The 24,162-nt window shown below is 46.4% G+C and overlaps 1 protein-coding gene across 1 annotated transcript in view; it reads right to left on the bottom strand.

Annotated features, from left to right (window-relative positions):
* NAA25 (N-alpha-acetyltransferase 25, NatB auxiliary subunit) overlaps positions 1 to 24,146 on the bottom strand; it is a 117,996-nt gene extending 93,850 nt beyond the window's left edge. The window contains exon 1 of the mRNA XM_069754820.1: positions 24,072 to 24,146. Within this exon, the coding sequence (XP_069610921.1) occupies positions 24,072 to 24,129 (58 nt within the window). The 5' untranslated portion in view covers positions 24,130 to 24,146. The remainder of the gene's footprint in view (positions 1 to 24,071) is intronic.
* Between the last annotated feature and the right edge of the window lie 16 nt (positions 24,147 to 24,162).

Below are 24,162 nucleotides of genomic sequence, written 5' to 3'. Positions count from 1 at the left end.
ATATCTGCCCTCAGTCACTGGCTTTACCACTCTGGCGGGGAAAATTGCGCGGGAGCCCACGCCAATTTTTTGCGCCATTTCAGTGGCGGCTGCGGACTGGTATTTGTAGCCGGGGGGCAATATCCATGGCCCCTCTCTAAGCTATGAATATCAGCCCGCAGCTGTTTGCATAGCCTTTCTGGCTATAAAATATAGGTGGACCCGTCATTTTTTGTGGGGTCCCCCTATTTTAATAGCCAGTAAAGGCTACGCAGGCAGCTGCGGGCTGATATTCATAGGCTACAGATATTGGTCCCCGGACGTCGGCTTTCCCCCTCTGGGAGCCCACGCCGTTTTTTTCCGTTTTTATTTTTTTAAATTCAATGCTCATTAAGGCTTCTTTCACACTTGTGTCGGTACGGGTCGGTCGCTATGCGTCGGGCCAACGTACCGACTCACGTTGTGAAATTTGTGCATGACGTGGGCAGTGGATGCAGTTTTTCAACGCATTCGCTGCCCATTCTGAAGTCCGGGGAGGAGGGGGCGGAGTTTCGGCCACGCATGCGCGGTAGAAAATGGCGGACGCGACGGACAAAAAAACCTATACCAATAGTAATAAAGGGTTAATAAAACACAAACACATTAGGAAAAAAGTATTTTAATATTCTTCATTTAACCATACTTACCATACTTCAGCGCCCGCAAAAAAACGTAAAATAATAAACCGTATACTACCTGTCCGCCGTAGTCCAATTAATAACGAGTGTCCCACGACGATCTCCCCTATAGAACAGTGACATCGGGTGATGTCACTGCTCTATAGGACCCTCAGTGACACACTGACAGGAGACAATGGCTCCTGCAGTGCATCACTGAGGTTACCTTAGGACAAAGTCTCACTTTATGGCAATTGCTGCGTGGGAAAATTTCTCATACAGCAATGCCAAAAGTGAGACTAGGGACTTTTTTTTTTTTTTACAGCGGCAGAGGAATACAGGTCCTTCTCAAAAAATTAGCATATAGTGTTAAATTTCATTATTTACCATAATGTAATGATTACAATTAAACTTTCATATATTATAGATTCATTATCCACCAACTGAAATTTGTCAGGTCTTTTATTGTTTTAATACTGATGATTTTGGCATACAACTCCTGATAACCCAAAAAACCTGTCTCAATAAATTAGCATATCAAGAAAAGGTTCTCTAAACGACCTATTACCCTAATCTTCTGAATCAACTAATTAACTCTAAACACATGCAAAAGATACCTGAGGCTTTTATAAACTCCCTGCCTGGTTCATTACTCAAAACCCCCATCATGGGTAAGACTAGCGACCTGACAGATGTCAAGAAGGCCATCATTGACACCCTCAAGCAAGAGGGTAAGACCCAGAAAGAAATTTCTCAACAAATAGGCTGTTCCCAGAGTGCTGTATCAAGGCACCTCAATGGTAAGTCTGTTGGAAGGAAACAATGTGGCAGAAAACGCTGTACAACGAGAAGAGGAGACCGGACCCTGAGGAAGATTGTGGAGAAGGACCGATTCCAGACCTTGGGGAACCTGAGGAAGCAGTGGACTGAGTCTGGTGTGGAAACATCCAGAGCCACCGTGCACAGGCGTGTGCAGGAAATGGGCTACAGGTGCCGCATTCCCCAGGTAAAGCCACTTTTGAACCATAAACAGCGGCAGAGGCGCCTGACCTGGGCTACAGAGAAGCAGCACTGGACTGTTGCTAAGTGGTCCCAAGTACTTTTTTCTGATGAAAGCAAATTTTGCATGTCATTCGGAAATCAAGGTGCCAGAGTCTGGAGGAAGACTGGGGAGAAGGAAATGCCAAAATGCCTGAAGTCCAGTGTCAAGTACCCACAGTCAGTGATGGTGTGGGGTGCCATGTCAGCTGCTGGTGTTGGTCCACTGTGTTTCATCAAGGGCAGGGTCAATGCAGCTAGCTATCAGGAGATTTTGGAGCACTTCATGCTTCCATCGGCTGAAATGCTTTATGGAGATGAAGATTTCATTTTTCAGCACGACCTGGCACCTGCTCACAGTGCCAAAACCACTGGTAAATGGTTTACTGACCATGGTATTACTGTGCTCAATTGGCCTGCCAACTCTCCTGACCTGAACCCCATAGAGAATCTGTGGGATATTGTGAAGAGAAAGTTGAGAGACGCAAGACCCAACACTCTGGATGAGCTTAAGGCCGCTATTGAAGCATCCTGGGCCTCCATAACATCTCAGCAGTGTCACAGGCTGATTGCCTCCATGCCACGCCGCATTGAAGCAGTCATTTCTGCCAAAGGATTCCCGACCAAGTATTGAGTGCATAACTGAACATTATTATTTGTTGTTTTTTTTGTTTGTTATTAAAAAAACACTTTTATTTGATTGGATGGGTGAAATATGCTAATTTATTGAGACAGGTTTTTTGGGTTATCAGGAGTTGTATGCCAAAATCATCAGTATTAAAACAATAAAAGACCTGACAAATTTCAGTTGGTGGATAATGAATCTATAATATATGAAAGTTTAATTGTAATCATTACATTATGGTAAATAATGAAATTTAACACTATATGCTAATTTTTTGAGAAGGACCTGTACAGTGTGGAAGGATACCTTCCTCCCCTCATTGTGTCCCTGGAGCCCCTAGAGAGCGGTCGCAACAGCTGATGCTGCCGTTCTCTACGGGAGATCATCGTGGGACACTCGTGGATTTCTGCAGACAGGGAGTATATTGGTTGTTTGTTATTTTCATATTTTTTTTACAGATGACACTGGCGTCGGGGAACAAAGTGACAAGTAATGGTGAGTATGAACTCTATGTTTAACGCAATGAATTGTAGGTAGCATGTATGTTTTTTTTTTTCCATTCAACACATTAGCCGGATGAAGGGACTACTACTGTCCCATCATTGACTAATGTGTTAATCACTGTCACTGTAGTAGGCATCGTCCGATGGGACTTGTAGTCCCATCGAACGATGCCTGCACACAGGCACAGAGCCCCGGCAGGCACGCACAGAGCCCCGGCAGGCACGCACAGAGCCCCGGCAGGCACGCACAGAGCCCCGGCAGGCACGCACAGAGCCCCGGCAGGCACGCACAGAGCCCCGGCAGGCACGCACAGAGCCCCGGCAGGCACGCACAGAGCCCCGGCAGGCACGCACAGAGCCCCGGCAGGCACGCACTGTGTCCGCCCACACTTCCCCCCCCTCCCCCCCCCGGAACAGGATGTAGAAGGACAGAAAGGGCTTATTTACATTCCGATGTTTGTGTCCCATTGACTTGCATTGGTATCGGGTATCGGCGATATCCGATATTTTTTGGATATCGGCCGATCCAATCCGATACCTTCTGATATCCAGAAGTATCGCTCAACACTAGTGATGAGCGAATATACTCGTTACTCGAGATTTCTCGAGCATGCTCGAGGGTCCTCCGAGTATTTTTTAGTGCTCGGAGATTTCGTTTTTTTTTCTTGCCGCAGCTGGATGATTTACATCTGTTAGCCAGCATAAGTACATGTGGGGATTCCCTAGCAACCAGGCAGCCCCCACATGTACTTATGCTGGCTAAAAGCTGTAGATCATTCAGCTGCGGCGATGAAAACTAAATCTCACCCGAGCGTGCTCAGGAAATCTCGAGTAACGAGTATATTCACTTATTACTACTTAACAGCAATCTTCAAGTCTGACCAGATTCTCAATTTGATTAAGTTCTTTGCTTTGACTAGGCCACTCCAAAACATTTAAACGCTTCCCCTTATACCACTCGAGTGTTGCTTTATCGTATGCTTCGGGTCATTGTCTTGTTGGAAGAGGAACCTCTGTCTCAGTATCCCTGTATTCAACACATTCCATCTTACCCTCGACTCGAACCATTTTCCCTGTCCCTGCTACCAACAAACATCCTCTCAGCATGATGCTGCCACCACATTTCACTGTGAGGATGGTGTTTTTTTGTAATGAGCTGTGTTGGTTTGGTGCCAAATATAGCATTTACGTTAGTGGTCAAAAAGTTCAATTTTGGTCTCAGCTGACCACAGCACCTTCCTCAATAGATTTGGGGATCCTCACACATGTCTTGTCAAAATCAAAATGAGCCATACAATTTTTGTAAGTAAAGGCTTTTTCTGACCACTATTCCATAAAGGCCACCGCTATGTAGTGTATGGCTTATTGTGGTAGTATAGACAGATAATCCAGTCTCTACTTTGGAACTCTGCAGCTCCTTCATTATTACCTTTGGTCTCTGTGCTTCCTCTCTGATTAATGCCCTCCTTGCCCACGCTGAGAGTTCTGGTGGACGGCCCTCTCTTGGTAGGTTTGTTGTTTTGAACAGCTGACATGTGCCCACAACAGCTGCGGTTGGAATCGGAATCTACTAGCTGCTGTTAACCAGTTAAATGCCACTGTCAATCTCTGACAGAGGCATTTAAAGTGATCGCTCGGTAAGCACGTCACTAATCCTGCCCATCGGCACCCGTGTCACATGACCGTGGGTCAACAATTGGTTAGCATGACAACCCAGGGTCTGCGGTCAGCGCTCACAGCAAGTGACCATTTCTGCTACACAGGCGATCTGATCATCGAATGTGTGTAGCAGAACTTCAGCTTCTAGTCTCCCATGGAGACTATTGAAGCACGCAAAAAATATAAAAAGTTCAAATCACCCCCCATTCAAAAAATAAAAAATGCACACATATTTGGTATTGCCGCGTTCAGAATCACCCTATTAATATATAAAATTAATCCAATCAGTAAACTGTAGCGAAAAAAAAAAGGCAAAACACCAAAATTACGGGGTTTTTTGTTGCCGCAGCATAGCATTAAAACGTATTAACGGTCGATCCAAAGAACGTATCTACGCCAAAATGGTATCATTAAAAACGTCATCTTGGCAAGCAAAATAAAAAGCTCTCACCCAGTCCCAGATTACAAAAAAAATGGAGACGCTACAGGTCTCGGAAAATGATGCTTTTATATATATATATATATATATATATATACATATATATATATATATATATATATATATATATATATATATATATATATATACAAACTTTTTTTTGTTTTTAACCCCTTCATGACCCAGCCTATTTTGACCTTAATGACCTGGCCGTTTTTTGCAATTCTGACCAGTGTCCCTTTATGAGGTAATAACTCAGGAACGCTTCAACGGATCCTAGCGGTTCTGAGATTGTTTTTTCGTGACATATTGGGCTTCATGTTAGTGGTAAATTTAGGTCAATAAATTATGCGTTTATTTGTGATAAAAACGGAAATTTGGCGAAAATTTTGAAAATTTCGCAATTTTCACATTTTGAATTTTTATTCTGTTAAACCAGAGAGTTATGTGACACAAAATAGTTAATAAATAACATTTCCCACATGTCTACTTTACACCAGCACAATTTTGGAAACAAAATTTTTTTTTGCTAGGAAGTTATAAGAGTTAAAATTTGACCAGCGATTTCTCATTTTTACAACGAAATTTACAAAACCATTTTTTTTAGGGACCACCTCACATTTGAAGTCAGTTTGAGGGGTCTATATGGCTGAAAATACCCAAAAGTGACACCATTCTAAAAAATGCACCCCTCAAGGTGCTCAAAACCACATTCAAGAAGTTTTTTAACCCTTCAGGTGCTTCACAGCAGCAGAAGCAACATGGAAGGAAAAAATGAACATTTAACTTTTTAGTCACAAAAATTATCTTTTAGCAACATTTTTTTTATTTTCCCAATGGTACAAGGAGAAACTGAACCACGAAAGTTGTTGTCCAATTTGTCCTGAGTACGCTGATACCTCATATGTGGTGGTAAACCACTGTTTGGGCGCACGGCAGGGCTTGGAAGGGAAGGAGCGCCATTTGACTTTTTGAATGAAAAATTGGCTCCACTCTTTAGCGGACACCATGTCACGTTTGGAGAGCCCCCGTGTGCCTAAAAATTGGAGCTCCCCCACACGTGACCCCATTTTGGAAACTAGACGCCCCAAGGAACTTATCTAGATGCATAGTGAGAACTTTGAACCCCCGGGGGCTTCACAAATTGATCCGTAAAAATGAAAAAGTACTTTTTTTTCACAAAAAAATTCTTTTAGCCTCAATTTTTTTCATTTTCACATGGGTAACAGGATAAAATGGATCCTAAAATTTGTTGGGCAATTTCTCATGAGTACGCCGATACCTCACATGTGGGGGTAAACCACTGTTTGGGCACATGGTAAGGTTCGGAAGGGAAGGAGCGCCATTTGACTTTTTGAATGAAAAATTATCTCCATCGTTAGCGGACACCATGTCGTGTTTGGAGAGCCCCCGTGTGCCTAAACATTGGAGCTCCCCCACAAATGACCCCATTTTGGAAACTAGACCCCCCAAGGAACTTATCTAGATGCATATTGAGCACTTTAAACCCTCAGGTGCTTCACAAATTGATCTGTAAAAATGAAAAAGTACTTTTTTTTCACAAAAAAATTCTTTTCGCCTCAGTTTTTCATTTTCACATGGGCAATAGGATAAAATGAATCCTAAAATTTGTTGGGCAATTTCTCCCGAGTACGCCGATACCTCATATGTGGGGGTAAACCACTGTTTGGGCACACGGCAGGGCTCGGAAGGGAAGGCGCGCCATTTGACTTTTTGAATGGAAAATTAGCTCCAATTGTTAGCGGACACCATGTCGTGTTTAGAGAGCCCCTGTGTGCCTATGCATTGGAGCTCCCCCACAAGTGACCCCATTTTGGAAACTAGACCCCCCAAGGAACTTATCTAGATGCATATTGAGCACTTTAAACCCCCAGGTGCTTCACAGAAGTTTATAATGCAGAGCCATGAAAATAAAAAATAATTTTTCTTTCCTCAAAAATGATTTTTAGCCTGGAATTTCCTATTTTGCCAAGGGTAATAGGAGAAATTGGACCGCAAATGTTGTTGTCCAGTTTGTCCTGAGTACGCTGATACCCCATATGTGGGGGTAAACCACTGTTTGGGCGCACGGCAGGGCTCGGAAGGGAAGGCACGCCAATTGGCTTTTTAAATGGAAAATTAGCTCCAATCATTAGCGGACACCATGTCACGTTTGGAGAGCCCCTGTGTGCCTAAACATTGGAGATCCCCCACATATGACCCCATTTTGGAAACTAGACCCCTAAAGGAACTAATCTAGATGTGTGGTGAGGACTTTGAACTTCCAAGTGCTTCACAGAAGTTTATAACGCAGAGCCATGAAAATAAAATAAAAATTTTATTTTCTCTAAAATGATTTTTTAGCCTGCAATTTATTATTTTCCCAAGGGTAAAAGGAGAAATTTGACCCCAAAAGTTGTTGTACAGTTTCTCCTGAGTACGCTGATACCCCATATGTGGGGGTAAACCACAGTTTGGGCACATGTCGGGGCTCGGAAGTCAAGTAGTGACATTTTGAAATGCAGACTTTGATGGAATGCTCTGCGGGCGTTACGTTGCGTTTGCAGAGCCCCTGATGTGGCTAAACAGTAGAAACCCCCCACAAGTGACCCCATTTTAGAAACTAGACCCCGAAAGGAACTTATCTAGATGTGAGGTGAGCACTTTGAACCCCCAAGTGCTTCACAGAAGTTTATAACACAGAGCAGTGAAAATAATAAATACGTTTTCTTTCCTCAAAAATAATTTTTTAGCCCAGAATTTTTTATTTTCCCAAGGGTTACAGGAGAAATTGGACCCCAAAAGTTGTTGTCCAGTTTCTCCTGAGTACGCTGATACCCCATATGTGGGGGTAAACCACTGTTTGGGCACACGTCGGGGCTCAGAAGGGAAGTAGTGACTTTTGAAATGCAGACTTTGATGGAATGGTCTGCGGGCGTCACGTTGCGTTTGCAGAGCCCCTGGTGTGCCTAAACAGTAGAAACCCCCCACAAGTGACCCCATTTTGGAAACTAGACCCCCCCAAGGAACTTATCTAGATATGTGGTGAGCACTTTGAACCCCCAAGTGCTTCACAGACGTTTACAACGCAGAGCCGTGAAAATAAAAAATCATTTTTCTTTCCTCAAAAATGATGTTTTAGCAAGCAATTTTTTATTTTCTCAAGGGTAACAGGAGAAATTGGACCCCAGTAATTGTTGCCCAGTTTGTCCTGAGTACGCTGATACCCCATATGTGGGGGTAAACCACTGTTTGGGCACATGTCGGGGCTCGGAAGTCAAGTAGTGACGTTTTGAAATGCAGACTTTGATGGAATGGTCTGCGGGCGTCGCGTTGCGTTTGCAGAGCCCCTGGTGTGCCTAAACAGTAGAAACCCCCCACAAGTGACCCCATTTTGGAAACTAGACCCCCCAAGGAACTTATCTAGATATGTGGTGAGCACTTTGAACCCCCAAGTGCTTCACAGACGTTTACAACGCAGAGCCGTGAAAATAAAAAATCATTTTTCTTTCCTCAAAAATGATGTTTTAGCAAGCAATTTTTTATTTTCTCAAGGGTAACAGGAGAAATTGGACCCCAGTAATTGTTGCCCAGTTTGTCCTGAGTACACTGATACCCCATATGTGGGGGTAAACCACTGTTTGGGCACACGTCGGGGCTCGGAAGGGAAGGAGCACCATTTGACTTTTTGAATAAAAGATTGGCTGGAATCAATGGTGGCGCCATGTTGCGTTTGGAGACCCCCTGATGTGCCTAAACAGTGGAAACCCCTCAATTCTAACGCCAACACACCCCTAACCCTTATCCCAACTGTAGCCGTAACCCTAACCACAACCCTAACCGCAACACACCCCTAACCACAACCCTAACCCCAACACACCCCTAACCCTAACCACAACCCTAATTCCAACCCAACCCTAACCCTAAGGCTATGTACCCACGTTGCGGATTCGTGTGAGATTTTTCCGCACCATTTTTGAAAAATCCGCGGGTAAAAGGCACTGCGTTTTACCTGCGGATTTACTGCGGATTTCACCTGCGGATTCCTATTGAGGAATAGGTGTAAAACGCTGCGGAATCCGCACAAAGAATTGACATGCTGCGGAAAATACAACGCAGCGTTTCCGTGCGGTATTTTCCGCACCATGGGCACAGCGGATTTGGTTTTCCATAGGTTTACATGGTACTGTAAACCTGATGGAACACTGCTGCGAATCCGCAGCCAAATCCGCACCGTGTGCACATAGCCTAATTCTAAAGGTATGTGCACACGCTTCGGAAAACGCTGCGGATCCGCAGCAGTTTCCCATGAGTTTACATTTCAATGTAAACCTATGGGAAACAAAAATCGCTGTACACATGCTGCGGAAAAACTGCACGGAAACGCAGCGGTTTACATTCCGCAGCATGTCACTTCTTTCTGCGGATTCCACAGCGGTTTTACAACTGCTCCAATAGAAAATCGCAGTTGTAAAACCGCAGTGAAATGCGCAGAAAAACCGCGGTAAATCTGCCATAAATCCGCAGCGGTTTAGCACTGCGGATTTATCAAATCCGCTGCGGAAAAATCCGCAGAGGACCAGAATACGTGTGCACATACCGAAACCCTAACCCTACCCCTAACCCTAACCCTACCCCTAACCCTACCCCTACCCCTAACCCTACCCCTAACCCTACCCCTAACCCTACCCCTAACCCTACCCCTACCCCTAACCCTAACCCTACCCCTAACCCTACCCCTACCCCTAACCCTACCCCTAACCCTAACCCTAACCCTAGTTCTAACTCCAACCTTAGTGAAAAAAAAAAAAAATTCTTTATTTTATTATTGTCCCTATCTATGGGGGACAAATGGGGGGGGTCATTTACTGTTTTTTTATTTTGACCACTGTGATAGATTATATCACAGTGATCAAAATTCACATTGGAACGAATCTGCCGGCCGGCAGATTCGGCGGGCGCACTGCGCATGCGCCCGCCATTTTGGAACATGGCGGCGCTCGGGGAAGAAGACGGACGGGACCCCGCCAGGATCGGTAAGTATAAGGGGGGGAGATCAGGGCACAGGGGGGGAGATCAGGGCACGGGGGGGCGTCGGAGCACGGGGGGGGAGGGATCGGAGCATGGGGGAGAGTGATCGGTGTGCGGGCGGGTGGATCGGTGTGCAGGGGGGGTGGATCGGTGTGCAGGGGGGGTGGTTCGGAGCACGGGGGGGGATCGGAGTGCGGGGGGGTTTGATTGGAGCACGGGGGGGTGTGATTGGAGCACGGGGGGAGCGGGCAGGAGGACGGGGGAGCGGAGCACAGGACGGAGGGGAGCGGGCCACAGATCGGGGGGCTGGGGGGGCGATCGGTGGGGTGGGGTGGGGGCACATTAGTATTTCCAGCCATGGCCGATGATATTGCAGCATCGGCCATGGCTGGATTGTAATATTTCACCATTTTTTTAGGTGAAATATTACAAATCGCTCTGATTGGCAGTTTCACTTTCAACAGCCAATCAGAGCGATCGTAGCCACGAGGGGGTGAAGCCACCCCCCCTGGGCTAAACTACCACTCCCCCTGTCCCTGCAGATCGGGCGAAATGGGAGTTAACCCTTTCACCCGGCCTGCAGGGACGCGATCTTTCTGTGACACAGCATATGCGTCACAGGTCGGATTGGCACCGACTTTCATGACGCATACGCTGTGTCACAGGTCGGGAAGGGGTTAACGGTGAAAAAAATCCAAACTATACAATTTTTGGTATGTATGAACTTGTAATGACCTGGAGAATCATAATGGTCAGTTTTAGCAACTGGTGAACATAGTAAAGAAAAAAAAATCCAAAACACAGTTGTGGAATTGCACTTTTTTGCAATTTCACCGCACTTGCAATTTCATTCCCCATTTTTGAGTACACAATATTGTGAAACCAATGGTGTTGTTCAAAAGTACAACTCGTTCCGCAAAAAACAAGCCCTCACATGGCCATATTGACGGAAAAATAAAGTTATGGCTCTGGGAAGAAGGGGAGCGCAAAACAAAAACGAAAAAGGGCTGAGGCGTGAAGGGTTTAATGGTGATGCAACCTCTGTGGCCTTTTAGAAAAGGTGTGTATGTACTGAGACAGGTGACCCTTAGATTGCACACAGGGGGACTTCCTGTCACTAAGCATCTGAATTAGAAAGGAAATTACTGGCATCAGAAATTTTAATTGCAAAAGAGATGAATACAAATACACATGACAATTTGCAGTTATTTGATCCCAAAAGTTTAACTTATGCCTATATTTTTCTCACTTCAGCTTAGACTATTTAGCTCTGATGCATCACACACAAATTGGATTACAACACTATTTAAACATAGGTTGTAAAAGTAACAATATTGGTGAAAAGCTAAGGGTGTGAATACTTTCACAAGCCACTGAGTGTAGATGCAAGAGCCATAATCTCATGATAAAATATCTCTTTTTGGAGCAGGCATATATAAAACATTTAGGTCATGTTTATAGCAAAATGTTCCCCTAGTACTGAACAGTGGATATAACCTGATCGCACAGCAATGGGAAACGGAGACCAAAATAGTATATATCAGTATATAATAGCCGAGACGTTAGTAACAAGGGAGGGAATGTAGCTCCGAAACCCAACTAGAGGACAAAAAGGACAGTCCCCATAATAAGAACGAGGCCAGACCCAGCAGAATTTATGGCCAGTGTAACAACGAAATACCGTATATACTCGAGTATAAACCGAGATTTTCAGCCCAAATTTTTGGGCTGAAAGTGCCCCTCTCGGCTTATACTCGAGTCACGGTGGGTGGCAGGGTCGGCGGGTGAGGGGGGAGAGGGCGCTGAGGCATACTTACCTAGTCCCGGCGATCCTGGCGCTCCCCCTGCCGTCCCACGGTCTTCGGGTGCTGCAGTTCTTCCCCTCTTCAGCGGTCACGTGGGACCGCTCATTAGAAAAATGAATATGGACTCCACTCCCATAGGGGTGGAGCCGCATATTCATTTCTCTAATGAGCGGTAACAGCGACCGTTGATAGAGGAAGAAGCTGCGGCTCCGAAGACAGCTGTCCGGGGGAAGGAGGGGGACGCCGGGACCAGGTAAGTATCGCATATTCACCTATCCCCGTTCCACACGCCGGGCGTCGCTCCATCTTCCCGGCGTCTCTCCACTCTGACTGTGCAGGTCAGAGGGTGCGATGACGCATATAGTGTGCACGCCGCCCTCTGCCTGATCAGTCAGTGCAGAGAGACGCCGGGACGAGACGCCGGGAGCTGCAAGCAAGAGAGGTGAGTATGGCTTTTTTTTCTTTTTATTTTTTATTGCAGCAGCAATGGCACAGCTTTCTATGGTACATCAATGGGGCAATAATGAACGGTGCAGAGCACTATATGGCACAGCTATGGGGCAATAATGAACAGTGCAGAGCACTATATGGCACAGCTATGGGGCAATAATGAACGGTGCAGAGCATTGTATATGGGGCACAGCTTTATATGGAGCATCTATGGGGCAATATTGAACTGTATGGAGCATTATATGGGGCTCCTGATTCAATATGGACATTCAAAAACACTTAAAGGGAACCTGTCACCCCGTTTTTTCAGATTGAGATATAAATACTGTTAAATAGGGCCTGCGCTGTGCGTTACTATAGTGTATGTAGTGTACCCTGATTCCCCACCTACGCTGCGCAATACATTACCAAAGTCGCCGTTTTCGCCTGTCAATCAGGCTGGTCAGGTCGGGTGGGCGTGTTCACAACGCTGTTTCTTCCTCAGCTTTACGTTGGTGGCGTAGTGGTGTGCGCACGTTGAGGTGACTAATCCACTGTGGGCACGTGAACAAGGAGCGCGCGATCTGCGCTATCACCCCCTGTCATCGGTGGGGGCGGCCATCTTCCTGGGGCCGCGCGTGCGCAGATGTAGTGCTCTGCTGCACGGGGCTTCAGGAAAATGGCCGCGGGATGCCGCGCGTGCGCACAAGAGATCGCGGCGGCCATTTTCCCAAAGCCGAATTTGCATCTCGGCTTTGGGAAAATGGCCGCCGCGATCTCTTGTGCGCACGCGCGGCATCCCGCGGCCATTTTCCTGAAGCCCCGTGCAGCAGAGCACTACATCTGCGCACGCGCGGCCCCAGGAAGATGGCCGCCCCCACCGATGACAGGGGGTGATAGCGCAGATCGCGCGCTCCTTGTTCACGTGCCCACAGTGGATTAGTCACCTCAACGTGCGCACACCACTACGCCACCAACGTAAAGCTGAGGAAGAAACAGCGCTGTGAACACGCCCACCCGACCTGACCAGCCTGATTGACAGGCGAAAACGGCGACTTTGGTAATGTATTGCGCAGCGTAGGTGGGGAATCAGGGTACACTACATACACTATAGTAACGCACAGCGCAGGCCCTATTTAACAGTATTTATATCTCAATCTGAAAAAACGGGGTGACAGGTTCCCTTTAACCTACTGATTTCTCAATTAATTTTACTTTTATTGGTTTCTATTTTTATTTTTGACATTAACCGATAGCTGCTCCATTTGCCACCCTAGGCTTATACTCGAGTCAATAAGTTTTCCCAGTTTTTTGTGGCAAAATTAGGGGGGCCGGCTTATACTCGAGTATATGCGGTACCGCTATCGTTTCCACTGCTCCCCTGCATATTTATTCCACTTTTTTTAATCCTCATACAATTCCAGAAATATGGGCCTTTTTATGGTATTTACCAAAGGAGTGTGCCTCACAGGGTAATAAGCCAGCACAAAGAAAAAAAAATATCCTGTAACCAAATTCCTCAAATGGAAAACAAAAAAAAACAATTAAAAAGAAAAAGAAAAAAAAAAACTCAGGGAAGCAGCAGAAAGTAATCACTCTAAACTGATTGCAAGGCCTCATTCATGACATCTGTTTCATGGACAGCTTCTGCGATTACCATTATGATCTAGATTTGTTCACGTGTCCACATTTCTCGCAGAGTCAAAAAGAGAAGCAGACCAGTTCTGATCCAAATTACAGATCAAAATCAAATCTGTGGACTGGTAAACTCGGGCATCACATGACACTCAGGGTCTGGGGGGTTTTACCTACAGTTTTTCTTTGCACATGTAAATGTAAAAGCTGACAAACCCTGATGAATATGATCCAGCGCTAAGAAGATGATGGCTCGGCAGCTGCTGCTTTTTCTTTCTCCCCTTGCTCTGTTAGCATTAGACTGTCCAACAGCCTACGACTATGGGCTTGTTCATATGTAGCATTAACAAAAAACACTGTTTTACAGTAGCAGCAAAATGAATGAGTTTTCAAAAATCATTCACATGTTGCGTTTTTGTTCTTTACATTTTTTGACCTAGTGCTTTTTTTTTTTGCCCCCATAGAATGTCGATTTCTCAATTTTTACTGCCTTTTCCCCACTGAGATCAAAAAGGTTGAGCAGCAAAAAAAATAAAAAATCTAAGGTTGTGTGCACACAGCGCATTTTTGATGCTTTTCATAGCGTTTTCTTCCACAAGGAAATGGGCCAAAACCGCTATGGAATCCTTATGCAATCCTGAAGTGTTTCGCACATGATCAGTAAACTTCCCTAAGTAATACAGTGCATTTTTTTTCTGCAGCATGTCAATTCTTTGAGCGTTTCTGCGCATTTTTGACCCATTGACTTCAATTGAGCAGGTATAAAAATGTTTGCGGATTTGCTGAGTTTTTGTTAGCATTTTTATGGGCTTCCTATGGTGTTTATCATGCTGCCATTTGTGTGAGTGTGGGAAACACTGGTGCGGTGGTTCTTATCGGCAGTAACGCTACAGCTGGTAAGACCGCCTGTAAGAGCGCTGCGGGGTCATGCTGTCAGATGTCAGCGTGACCCCGCAGCTGTGACTGACCCGCAGCTGTGACCACAGGTCAGCAGGGATGGGCTGAGGAGACTACTGCTCCCATCGGGCTACGTATGCTGTTGCTAATAACAGTGATGGCAGCCAGTCTGATCAGCTGGCGCCTGTGCCCACAGTGTAAAAAAAAAAAAAAAAAAGTAAAATAATTAGATATTCAAATAAAGAACTAGTGATGAGCAAATATTATACTCGTTACTCGAGATTTTCGAGTATTTGTAAGTGCTCGGAGATTTAGTTTTCTTCGCCGCAGCTGAATGATTTACAGCTACTAGCCAGCTTGATTACATGTGGGGATTCCCTAGCAACCAGGCAACCCACACATGTACTTATGCTGGCTAATAGCTGTAAATCATTCAGCGAGGCGATGAAAACAATCTCCGAGCACTAAAAAATATACTCGGAGGACACCCGAGCATGCTCGGGAAATCTCGAGTAACGAGTATATTCGCTCATCACTAGAAAGAACCCATTATACTCACCTAACAAAATCCCCGATGCCCTCGTCTCCTAGAAAGAAATGTAACATAAACCACCATATACTCACCTGTCCGCTAAAGTCCACCTAATCCTGAGTGTCCCCCGGCGATCTCACGAGATGTGACTACTCTACCCGGCCGACGGAAATATGCCCCCGCAGCGTATCACTCAGCTGATCAGCTCCATTGCTCTCACTTACAGCACCACTGTGTGAGAACTTTCTCACGGCAGCTCATAGATACACTGAGGGAATGATTACTTCCCTTCAGTATATCCCCGGCTGTCTTTGAGAGCAGTCACATCAGTGACTGTTCTCAAAGTCATCAGGATCGTCATGGGACATTATTGATTATCTTCTCTGCAGACAGGTGAGGAATTTTGTGGTTTATTATTTTATTTTTGTTGCAGGAGACGTTGGCGTCAATAGATATTAAGACTCATTAAAGGAGTCTGTGCCATTATTTCAAATAAAGGACTTTATTCTGGGTGTCTGTGTTTTTATACAATATCACTATGGAGTTACTAATGGATAGGTGTCTTATAGATGTCACCTAACAATACAAAAGGTGACAATGCCACAAATATGAACCCCAATTGCCACCGCTACAGGGCAAGTGGGAAGAGCGAGGCTAAGTGCCAGATTTGGCACATCTTATAGAAGCGCCTTTTCTGGGGTGGCTGAGAGCTGTGTTTTTAACCTGGGGGCAATATCCATGGTCCATTCCTAGGCTACTAATATCAGCCCACAGCTTTCTGCCTAGCCTTTGCTGGTTAGATTTTATATTGGGACCCCATGTCAATTTTTTTCTGGGGTCCCCCTGTAAACTAGCCAATAAAGTCTAAGCAAACAGCTGTGAACTGATAATAGCCTGGGAACCTTTATGGCTACTGGCTCCTTCCCATAATATTAACATCAGCTCACATGTACAAAGTCTGTCTTCCCAGGTTCATCGATTTTTTCGTATCCCCATAGACAGTTATGACCGAGCCTGATCCACAAAAGGGATGAGAACAGAACATGCTCCGATTCTCACAGAGCAGAAACACAAATCAAGTGTAAAACTGATGCGTGTACGGCTGAAAGAAACTATGGCTCAGTGAGGACAACACTAGGAAGTACCACGCGGATGTGTGAACGCAGCTCTGCACACATTAATAAGCTGACGGAAAGCATGGACATCAGTTTTTCGGTGCAACTGGAGCAGAGGTCAGGCACATTTTGGTTAGTAAATTTCTCGGTGGGCCAAAATCAAAGAATAGCAGATCTCAGGGGCAGAAATTCCTTCAGAGGAAACTCATGAGATATTTATCACTGCTTGCATTTCCCCAGTTCATCCTTCATTAAAATGTACAACCCAGATACCATGAGTAATGTGCGCTATCAAGCTGGGAACATTGCTGGCTCCTAGCCATTGATTAGCCAAGAACTGCGCCTACTGCACACAGTCACCCGTGGCACTAAGCCATGAGCAACTAACAGCAGAGAGAAGGGTGGGCACGTATCGGGCACTACCACTTCATAGGCACACACTGTCTACCTGCAGGTTTATATCTAATGATGACGAGACATCAGCGAGGGAGCGTTTCCATGCAAGACACATTTAGAAGGAGATATAATAATACAGTATTTATCCGCCTAAGGCTGCATTTATTATACCTCTAAAGATACCTTAATCTGTGAAATAAACACGACAGCAGCCTTCTGTCAGAGGGGACCTGTCAGCATGGAAATGTCAGGAAAGGAGAGGAAGATATAGGTTTATGGGACACAATTCAGTCTAACTTATATCCAGTAAAATCTCCGCTCATCCTGAGCACAGCAGTCACGATAGTGGGTTTAATCACTGCCGTCTGTGTATAGGCAGGCATGACATCTGTGTCTGGGTACAGACCGCAAACTCATCACAAGCCTATGGCTATGAGGCTGCTGTTGGATTCTGATCAGGAGGCCCACGACCAGTATGTATATTTTGGTCTGTACCCAGATGTGTGAAGCCGGCAAAAAGCAAGCCCATAAACAATAGATAGCTGTCGGTCAATCGTCAAAGGTGTACTTCATTTGTAAAATTTCATTTGGAAGTTTTAGAGAAATCCAGCATTTATCTTCTAGCCACAAGGGGGCACTGTACTAACAGCTCTCCTGCCTCTCCTCTATTCCCCGTCAGTAGACGGCCTCCAGCCTTTCACCAACAGGTCACTCGTCTCTGATCTGCCTCCTCTTGTTTGGGATTTTGCGCAGGCACAGTCATTGCTTGAAGTTGCCACCTCAAACAAGGAGGCGCATGCACATGTTGATAGTCTGGCTCTTGCCCCAAGGAGGCACACGCGGGCACTGACTGTGCTTGCACTAAGTCTCAGGCAGTGGAGGCAGATCACAGACAGAGACAGACCCATCAGTGAAAGACTGGAGGCTGTTGGCAGGCAGGGAGTAGAAGAGCAGTGTTCACAGCTAAAACGTAAATGCTGGATTTCTCCAAAACTTCCACATTAAATTATACAAGCAAGGTAAACATTCAATAAGCATTAAATGGCCTTTATACATATGGTCGTAGTTAGGGGAGGGGTGTGATATCCCGACAGGTTCCCTTTAAACAACAGAGGCATGGAAGTTGGAAGAGTTATCACAAGGATAAACGATGGAGGAAGAGTCCGATCAGAGGTAGTGACTGAACACGATACCATCTGATACTCACCTGTTCTAGTCACTCGATCGCTGCAGCCAACAACAGAGCTATGGTGGTCAGACGACCAAAAAACATAATGCTACCTGAGACCATCGGGGCAACAAAAAAAAAAGAGTGACAGCGCCAAAGATTTTAAGTTTGGCTTATATATACACACATATACACACACACACACACACAAGACAGAAAATCCCTTTAGGGCCCATGCACACAAGCAGATAATTGATCAAATTCATCTGCAAACTAGAGAGTCCATGACAGTTGTGTGATGTAAATAGCCGAGAGAAGACGAAACGACTGGCAATAAAATGGGAATCTAAAAATAATCAGTGGTGGTTCCTCCATTAGGGAATGTAAAAAGACAAGGGACGGCAATAAATAGGTGAGCAAACATTGAATTTTACACAATCTGTGTGTGGAAATGGATCTTCGTAACGTGCAGCATTAGTGTTAGATAAACAAGTGGAAGAGCGGCAATGTGGCCGCCTGTCTGCTCAGCAACTACTATGTATGGAGAGCTGAACACTTGCCATAAGTGGCTGCACAGCAACACCTGTTCTGCGAGAGAGGATGAGCCTTGTTGTTCTCAATATAGAACATGCTGGTAACAAATGTTGGCAAATCCCCCATCATACGGCCATTAGTCTACTCAATGACACCGCTTCAAACAAGGTGGAAGCACAGGCCGACAGTAATTCTATCATGGGTGGAAATGATCAAACTGTCAAAAATGAAACAGAAAAATGCTACATGAGTAAGAGGGCAACTGGGAACACAAATGAGCTACATTTTGCAGCACCTACCACTATAAACGCCTTTTCTTTACATTGCGACGTTCGTAAGAGTTATAGTAAAGCCTCAGTGAGATGGACAATGTATTTTATCTCATACACGAAAAACAGACTGATTGTCAGCAGAATCTTGGATCGGATTTTCAGCGGTATTTGGTCAGAGTCATAGTCATGGAAATTGAGGAGTCGGAGGTTTGGCTTACCAACTCCACAGCCCTGGTCAGAGTATCAATTTTTACCATCAGCATTTTATCACGTCCTTGAAAAAAAAAAGTAAAAAAAAAAAAAGAACTGATTGGAGGTTTATCAAGCTTCTTCCACCGGTCAGGAAAAACAGACTGCACACAATGCCCCCCGAGAGCGCTCCCAAATGTCCACAGACCCATAGCCTTGCATTAGCAAGTGGGATCCAGGAATGGGATCAAAATTGGACAGTTTTTCGTTTTGTTTTTGCAGACTCTTGGTCCGAAAAAGTAAACCAACAACAGAACAGGCATCTATCCTAAAAACATAAGGGTTGTGTCGGTGTGCTGCCAATGACGCCGTGGAGGATACGGTAGCAAAAAAAAAATATCTTATTTCGGATTCAAATTCACAGACTGGTTTTTGGCTCCGGACCGAGGTCTTCATCAGGTGCGGCGTGGTGGGCTCAATCAGAGCTGGCATCACTGTCTCCACCTTCGAGACATCGAACATGAAGGGGGAAGTCTGGGGGCTGCAGCTGATCTTGGATTTCCTTGTCATGCTCAATTCGACAGGAGAGGACAGTGACGCCAGTGCTGATTGGATGCCAGAGTCACATGTCACAACAACCACACGGGAGCCGCTAACACGGGCGGGAATGGCACCAGCACGGGAGGCGAGTACAGGCTAAATTATTTTATGTCAGCCAAGTGAGGAGTTTGAGAAGAAATTGTCCCAGTAGAGGACAGCTTCTCTAAATACACATTTAGGTGGGAATGACGGTGTGGACATTTGATTTATGGCTATAATTATGTGTGGAGCTTACCTAGTGATACTTCTACCATCGCTCTGCACTTTCATATGGGAAAAAAAAGTAATAGCCCCGAAAACTACAAGTCCCACTGGCACTGGTTGCATTTAGAGGCCACAATACAGGCCACCCTCGAATCACCGGACGCTGTCATACTGCCGGGGTCTTTGTAATCGTAACAAAAGCGCAACGTTCTCCCCAGATTCCATGGATGGGAGACTGGTGATACTCGCACTGCCGCCTCACAGCCCGATATATCCGCCAGTCCTGGGAATAGGTTGCAACGTCACAGTCTGCACTGACCAGCCAGAAAAAGGAGAGAGTGGCTAATGTCACCAGCGCCCACCGGGGTATATCAGCCCACGTAATAATGTGCTAGAATACAGCGCCCACCGGGATATATCAGCCCACGTAATAATGTGCTAGAATAGAGCGCCCACCGGAGTATATCAGCCCACGTAATAATGTGCTAGAATACAGCGCCCACCGGGATATATCAGCCCACGTAATAATGTGCTAGAATACAGCGCCCACCGGGGTATATCAGCCCACGTAATAATGTGCTAGAATACAGCGCCCACCGGGGTATATCAGCCCACGTAATAATGTGCTAGAATACAGCGCCCACCGGGATATATCAGCCCACGTAATAATGTGCTAGAATACAGCGCCCACCGGGATATATCAGCCCACGTAATAATGTGCTAGAATACAGCGCCCACCGGGGTATATCAGCCCACGTAATAATGTGCTAGAATACAGCGCCCACCGGGATATATCAGCCCACGTAATAATGTGCTAGAATACAGCGCCCACCGGAGTATATCAGCCCACGTAATAATGTGCTAGAATACAGCGCCCACCGGGATATATCAGCCCACGTAATAATGTGCTAGAATACAGCGCCCACCGGGGTATATCAGCCCACGTAATAATGTGCTAGAATACAGCGCCCACCGGGGTATATCAGCCCACGTAATAATGTGCTAGAATACAGCGCCCACCGGGATATATCAGCCCACGTAATAATGTGCTAGAATACAGCGCCCACCGGGATATATCAGCCCACGTAATAATGTGCTAGAATACAGCGCCCACCGGGATATATCAGCCCACGTAATAATGTGCTAGAATACAGCGCCCACCGGGGTATATCAGCCCACGTAATAATGTGCTAGAATACAGCGCCCACCGGGGTATATCAGCCCACGTAATAATGTGCTAGAATACAGCGCCCACCGGGGTATATCAGCCCACGTAATAATGTGCTAGAATACAGCGCCCACCGGGATATATCAGCCCACGTAATAATGTGCTAGAATACAGCGCCCACCGGGGTATATCAGCCCACGTAATAATGTGCTAGAATACAGCGCCCACCGGGGTATATCAGCCCACGTAATAATGTGCTAGAATACAGCGCCCACCGGGGTATATCAGCCCACGTAATAATGTGCTAGAATACAGCGCCCACCGGGGTATATCAGCCCACGTAATAATGTGCTAGAATACAGCGCCCACCGGGATATATCAGCCCACGTAATAATGTGCTAGAATACAGCGCCCACCGGGGTATATCAGCCCACGTAATAATGTGCTAGAATACAGCGCCCACCGGGGTATATCAGCCCACGCAATAATGTGCTAGAATACAGCGCCCACCGGGATATATCAGCCCACGTAATAATGTGCTAGAATACAGCGCCCACCGGGATATATCAGCCCACGTAATAATGTGCTAGAATACAGCGCCCACCGGGGTATATCAGCCCACGTAATAATGTGCTAGAATACAGCGCCCACCGGGGTATATCAGCCCACGTAATAATGTGCTAGAATACAGCGCCCACCGGGATATATCAGCCCACGTAATAATGTGCTAGAATACAGCGCCCACCGGGATATATCAGCCCACGTAATAATGTGCTAGAATACAGCGCCCACCGGGGTATATCAGCCCACGTAATAATGTGCTAGAATACAGCGCCCACCGGGGTATATCAGCCCACGTAATAATGTGCTAGAATACAGCGCCCACCGGGGTATATCAGCCCACGTAATAATGTGCTAGAATACAGCGCCCACCGGGGTATATCAGCCCACGTAATAATGTGCTAGAATACAGCGCCCACCGGGATATATCAGCCCACGTAATAATGTGCTAGAATACAGCGCCCACCGGAGTATATCAGCCCACGTAATAATGTGCTAGAATACAGCGCCCACCGGGGTATATCAGCCCACGTAATAATGTGCTAGAATACAGCGCCCACCGGGGTATATCAGCCCACGTAATAATGTGCTAGAATACAGCGCCCACCGGGATATATCAGCCCACGTAATAATGTGCTAGAATACAGCGCCCACCGGGGTATATCAGCCCACGTAATAATGTGCTAGAATACAGCGCCCACCGGGGTATATCAGCCCACGTAATAATGTGCTAGAATACAGCGCCCACCGGGATATATCAGCCCACGTAATAATGTGCTAGAATACAGCGCCCACCGGGATATATCAGCCCACGTAATAATGTGCTAGAATACAGCGCCCACCGGGGTATATCAGCCCACGTAATAATGTGCTAGAATACAGCGCCCACCGGGGTATATCAGCCCACGTAATAATGTGCTAGAATACAGCGCCCACCGGGATATATCAGCCCACGTAATAATGTGCTAGAATACAGCGCCCACCGGGATATATCAGCCCACGTAATAATGTGCTAGAATACAGCGCCCACCGGGGTATATCAGCCCACGTAATAATGTGCTAGAATACAGCGCCCACCGGGGTATATCAGCCCACGTAATAATGTGCTAGAATACAGCGCCCACCGGGGTATATCAGCCCACGTAATAATGTGCTAGAATACAGCGCCCACCGGGGTATATCAGCCCACGTAATAATGTGCTAGAATACAGCGCCCACCGGGATATATCAGCCCACGTAATAATGTGCTAGAATACAGCGCCCACCGGAGTATATCAGCCCACGTAATAATGTGCTAGAATACAGCGCCCACCGGGGTATATCAGCCCACGTAATAATGTGCTAGAATACAGCGCCCACCGGGGTATATCAGCCCACGTAATAATGTGCTAGAATACAGCGCCCACCGGGATATATCAGCCCACGTAATAATGTGCTAGAATACAGCGCCCACCGGGGTATATCAGCCCACGTAATAATGTGCTAGAATACAGCGCCCACCGGGGTATATCAGCCCACGTAATAATGTGCTAGAATACAGCGCCCACCGGGATATATCAGCCCACGTAATAATGTGCTAGAATACAGCGCCCACCGGGGTATATCAGCCCACGTAATAATGTGCTAGAATACAGCGCCCACCGGGGTATATCAGCCCACGTAATAATGTGCTAGAATACAGCGCCCACCGGGGTATATCAGCCCACGTAATAATGTGCTAGAATACAGCGCCCACCGGGATATATCAGCCCACGTAATAATGTGCTAGAATACAGCGCCCACCGGGGTATATCAGCCCACGTAATAATGTGCTAGAATACAGCGCCCACCGGGGTATATCAGCCCACGTAATAATGTGCTAGAATACAGCGCCCACCGGGGTATATCAGCCCACGTAATAATGTGCTAGAATACAGCGCCCACCGGGATATATCAGCCCACGTAATAATGTGCTAGAATACAGCGCCCACCGGGGTATATCAGCCCACGTAATAATGTGCTAGAATACAGCGCCCACCGGGGTATATCAGCCCACGTAATAATGTGCTAGAATACAGCGCCCACCGGGATATATCAGCCCACGTAATAATGTGCTAGAATACAGCGCCCACCGGGATATATCAGCCCACGTAATAATGTGCTAGAATACAGCGCCCACCGGGGTATATCAGCCCACGTAATAATGTGCTAGAATACAGCGCCCACCGGGATATATCAGCCCACGTAATAATGTGCTAGAATACAGCACCACCTGCCATACTGGCACCACAGGGCCACATCACGGCTGCCATGCCAGAGCCACCAAATCACTCATGAGCCCCTATATGAGGTATTACCACAGCCTGCACCTCCCTGGGAAGAGGCTAACAATATATATATATATATATATATATATATATATATATATACACACACAGTACAGGGCGGCACACTGGGACTATACCGCCCGGTGTTCACTCCTGGCCCCGGTTACCGGAGCGCTCTCCGCCGTCCTAGCAGCCATTCATCCCGGTGCCAGGCCCAGCTCTCACGTGAGCTCCCGGTTTTCCTCTGTTTCTATCACCAGCCCGACGTGTAGTTTCGCCTCACATTACGTTAGCGCCCGGCACCCCGCCTCACGAGCCCCGGACACTCACCGTAAATCGGTCTCAGCCGTCTGTCGTTAGGGTCCTGCACATGGCCCCGCGCCGCCATGATGACAAGCGCAGAACCTAAGGGCGCATGCGC

The sequence above is a fragment of the Ranitomeya imitator genome, chromosome 1 (genome assembly GCF_032444005.1).
Source record: "Ranitomeya imitator isolate aRanImi1 chromosome 1, aRanImi1.pri, whole genome shotgun sequence".
NCBI classification, from domain to species: domain Eukaryota; kingdom Metazoa; phylum Chordata; class Amphibia; order Anura; family Dendrobatidae; genus Ranitomeya; species Ranitomeya imitator.
This window is presented reverse-complemented; position numbering and strand designations above follow the sequence as displayed.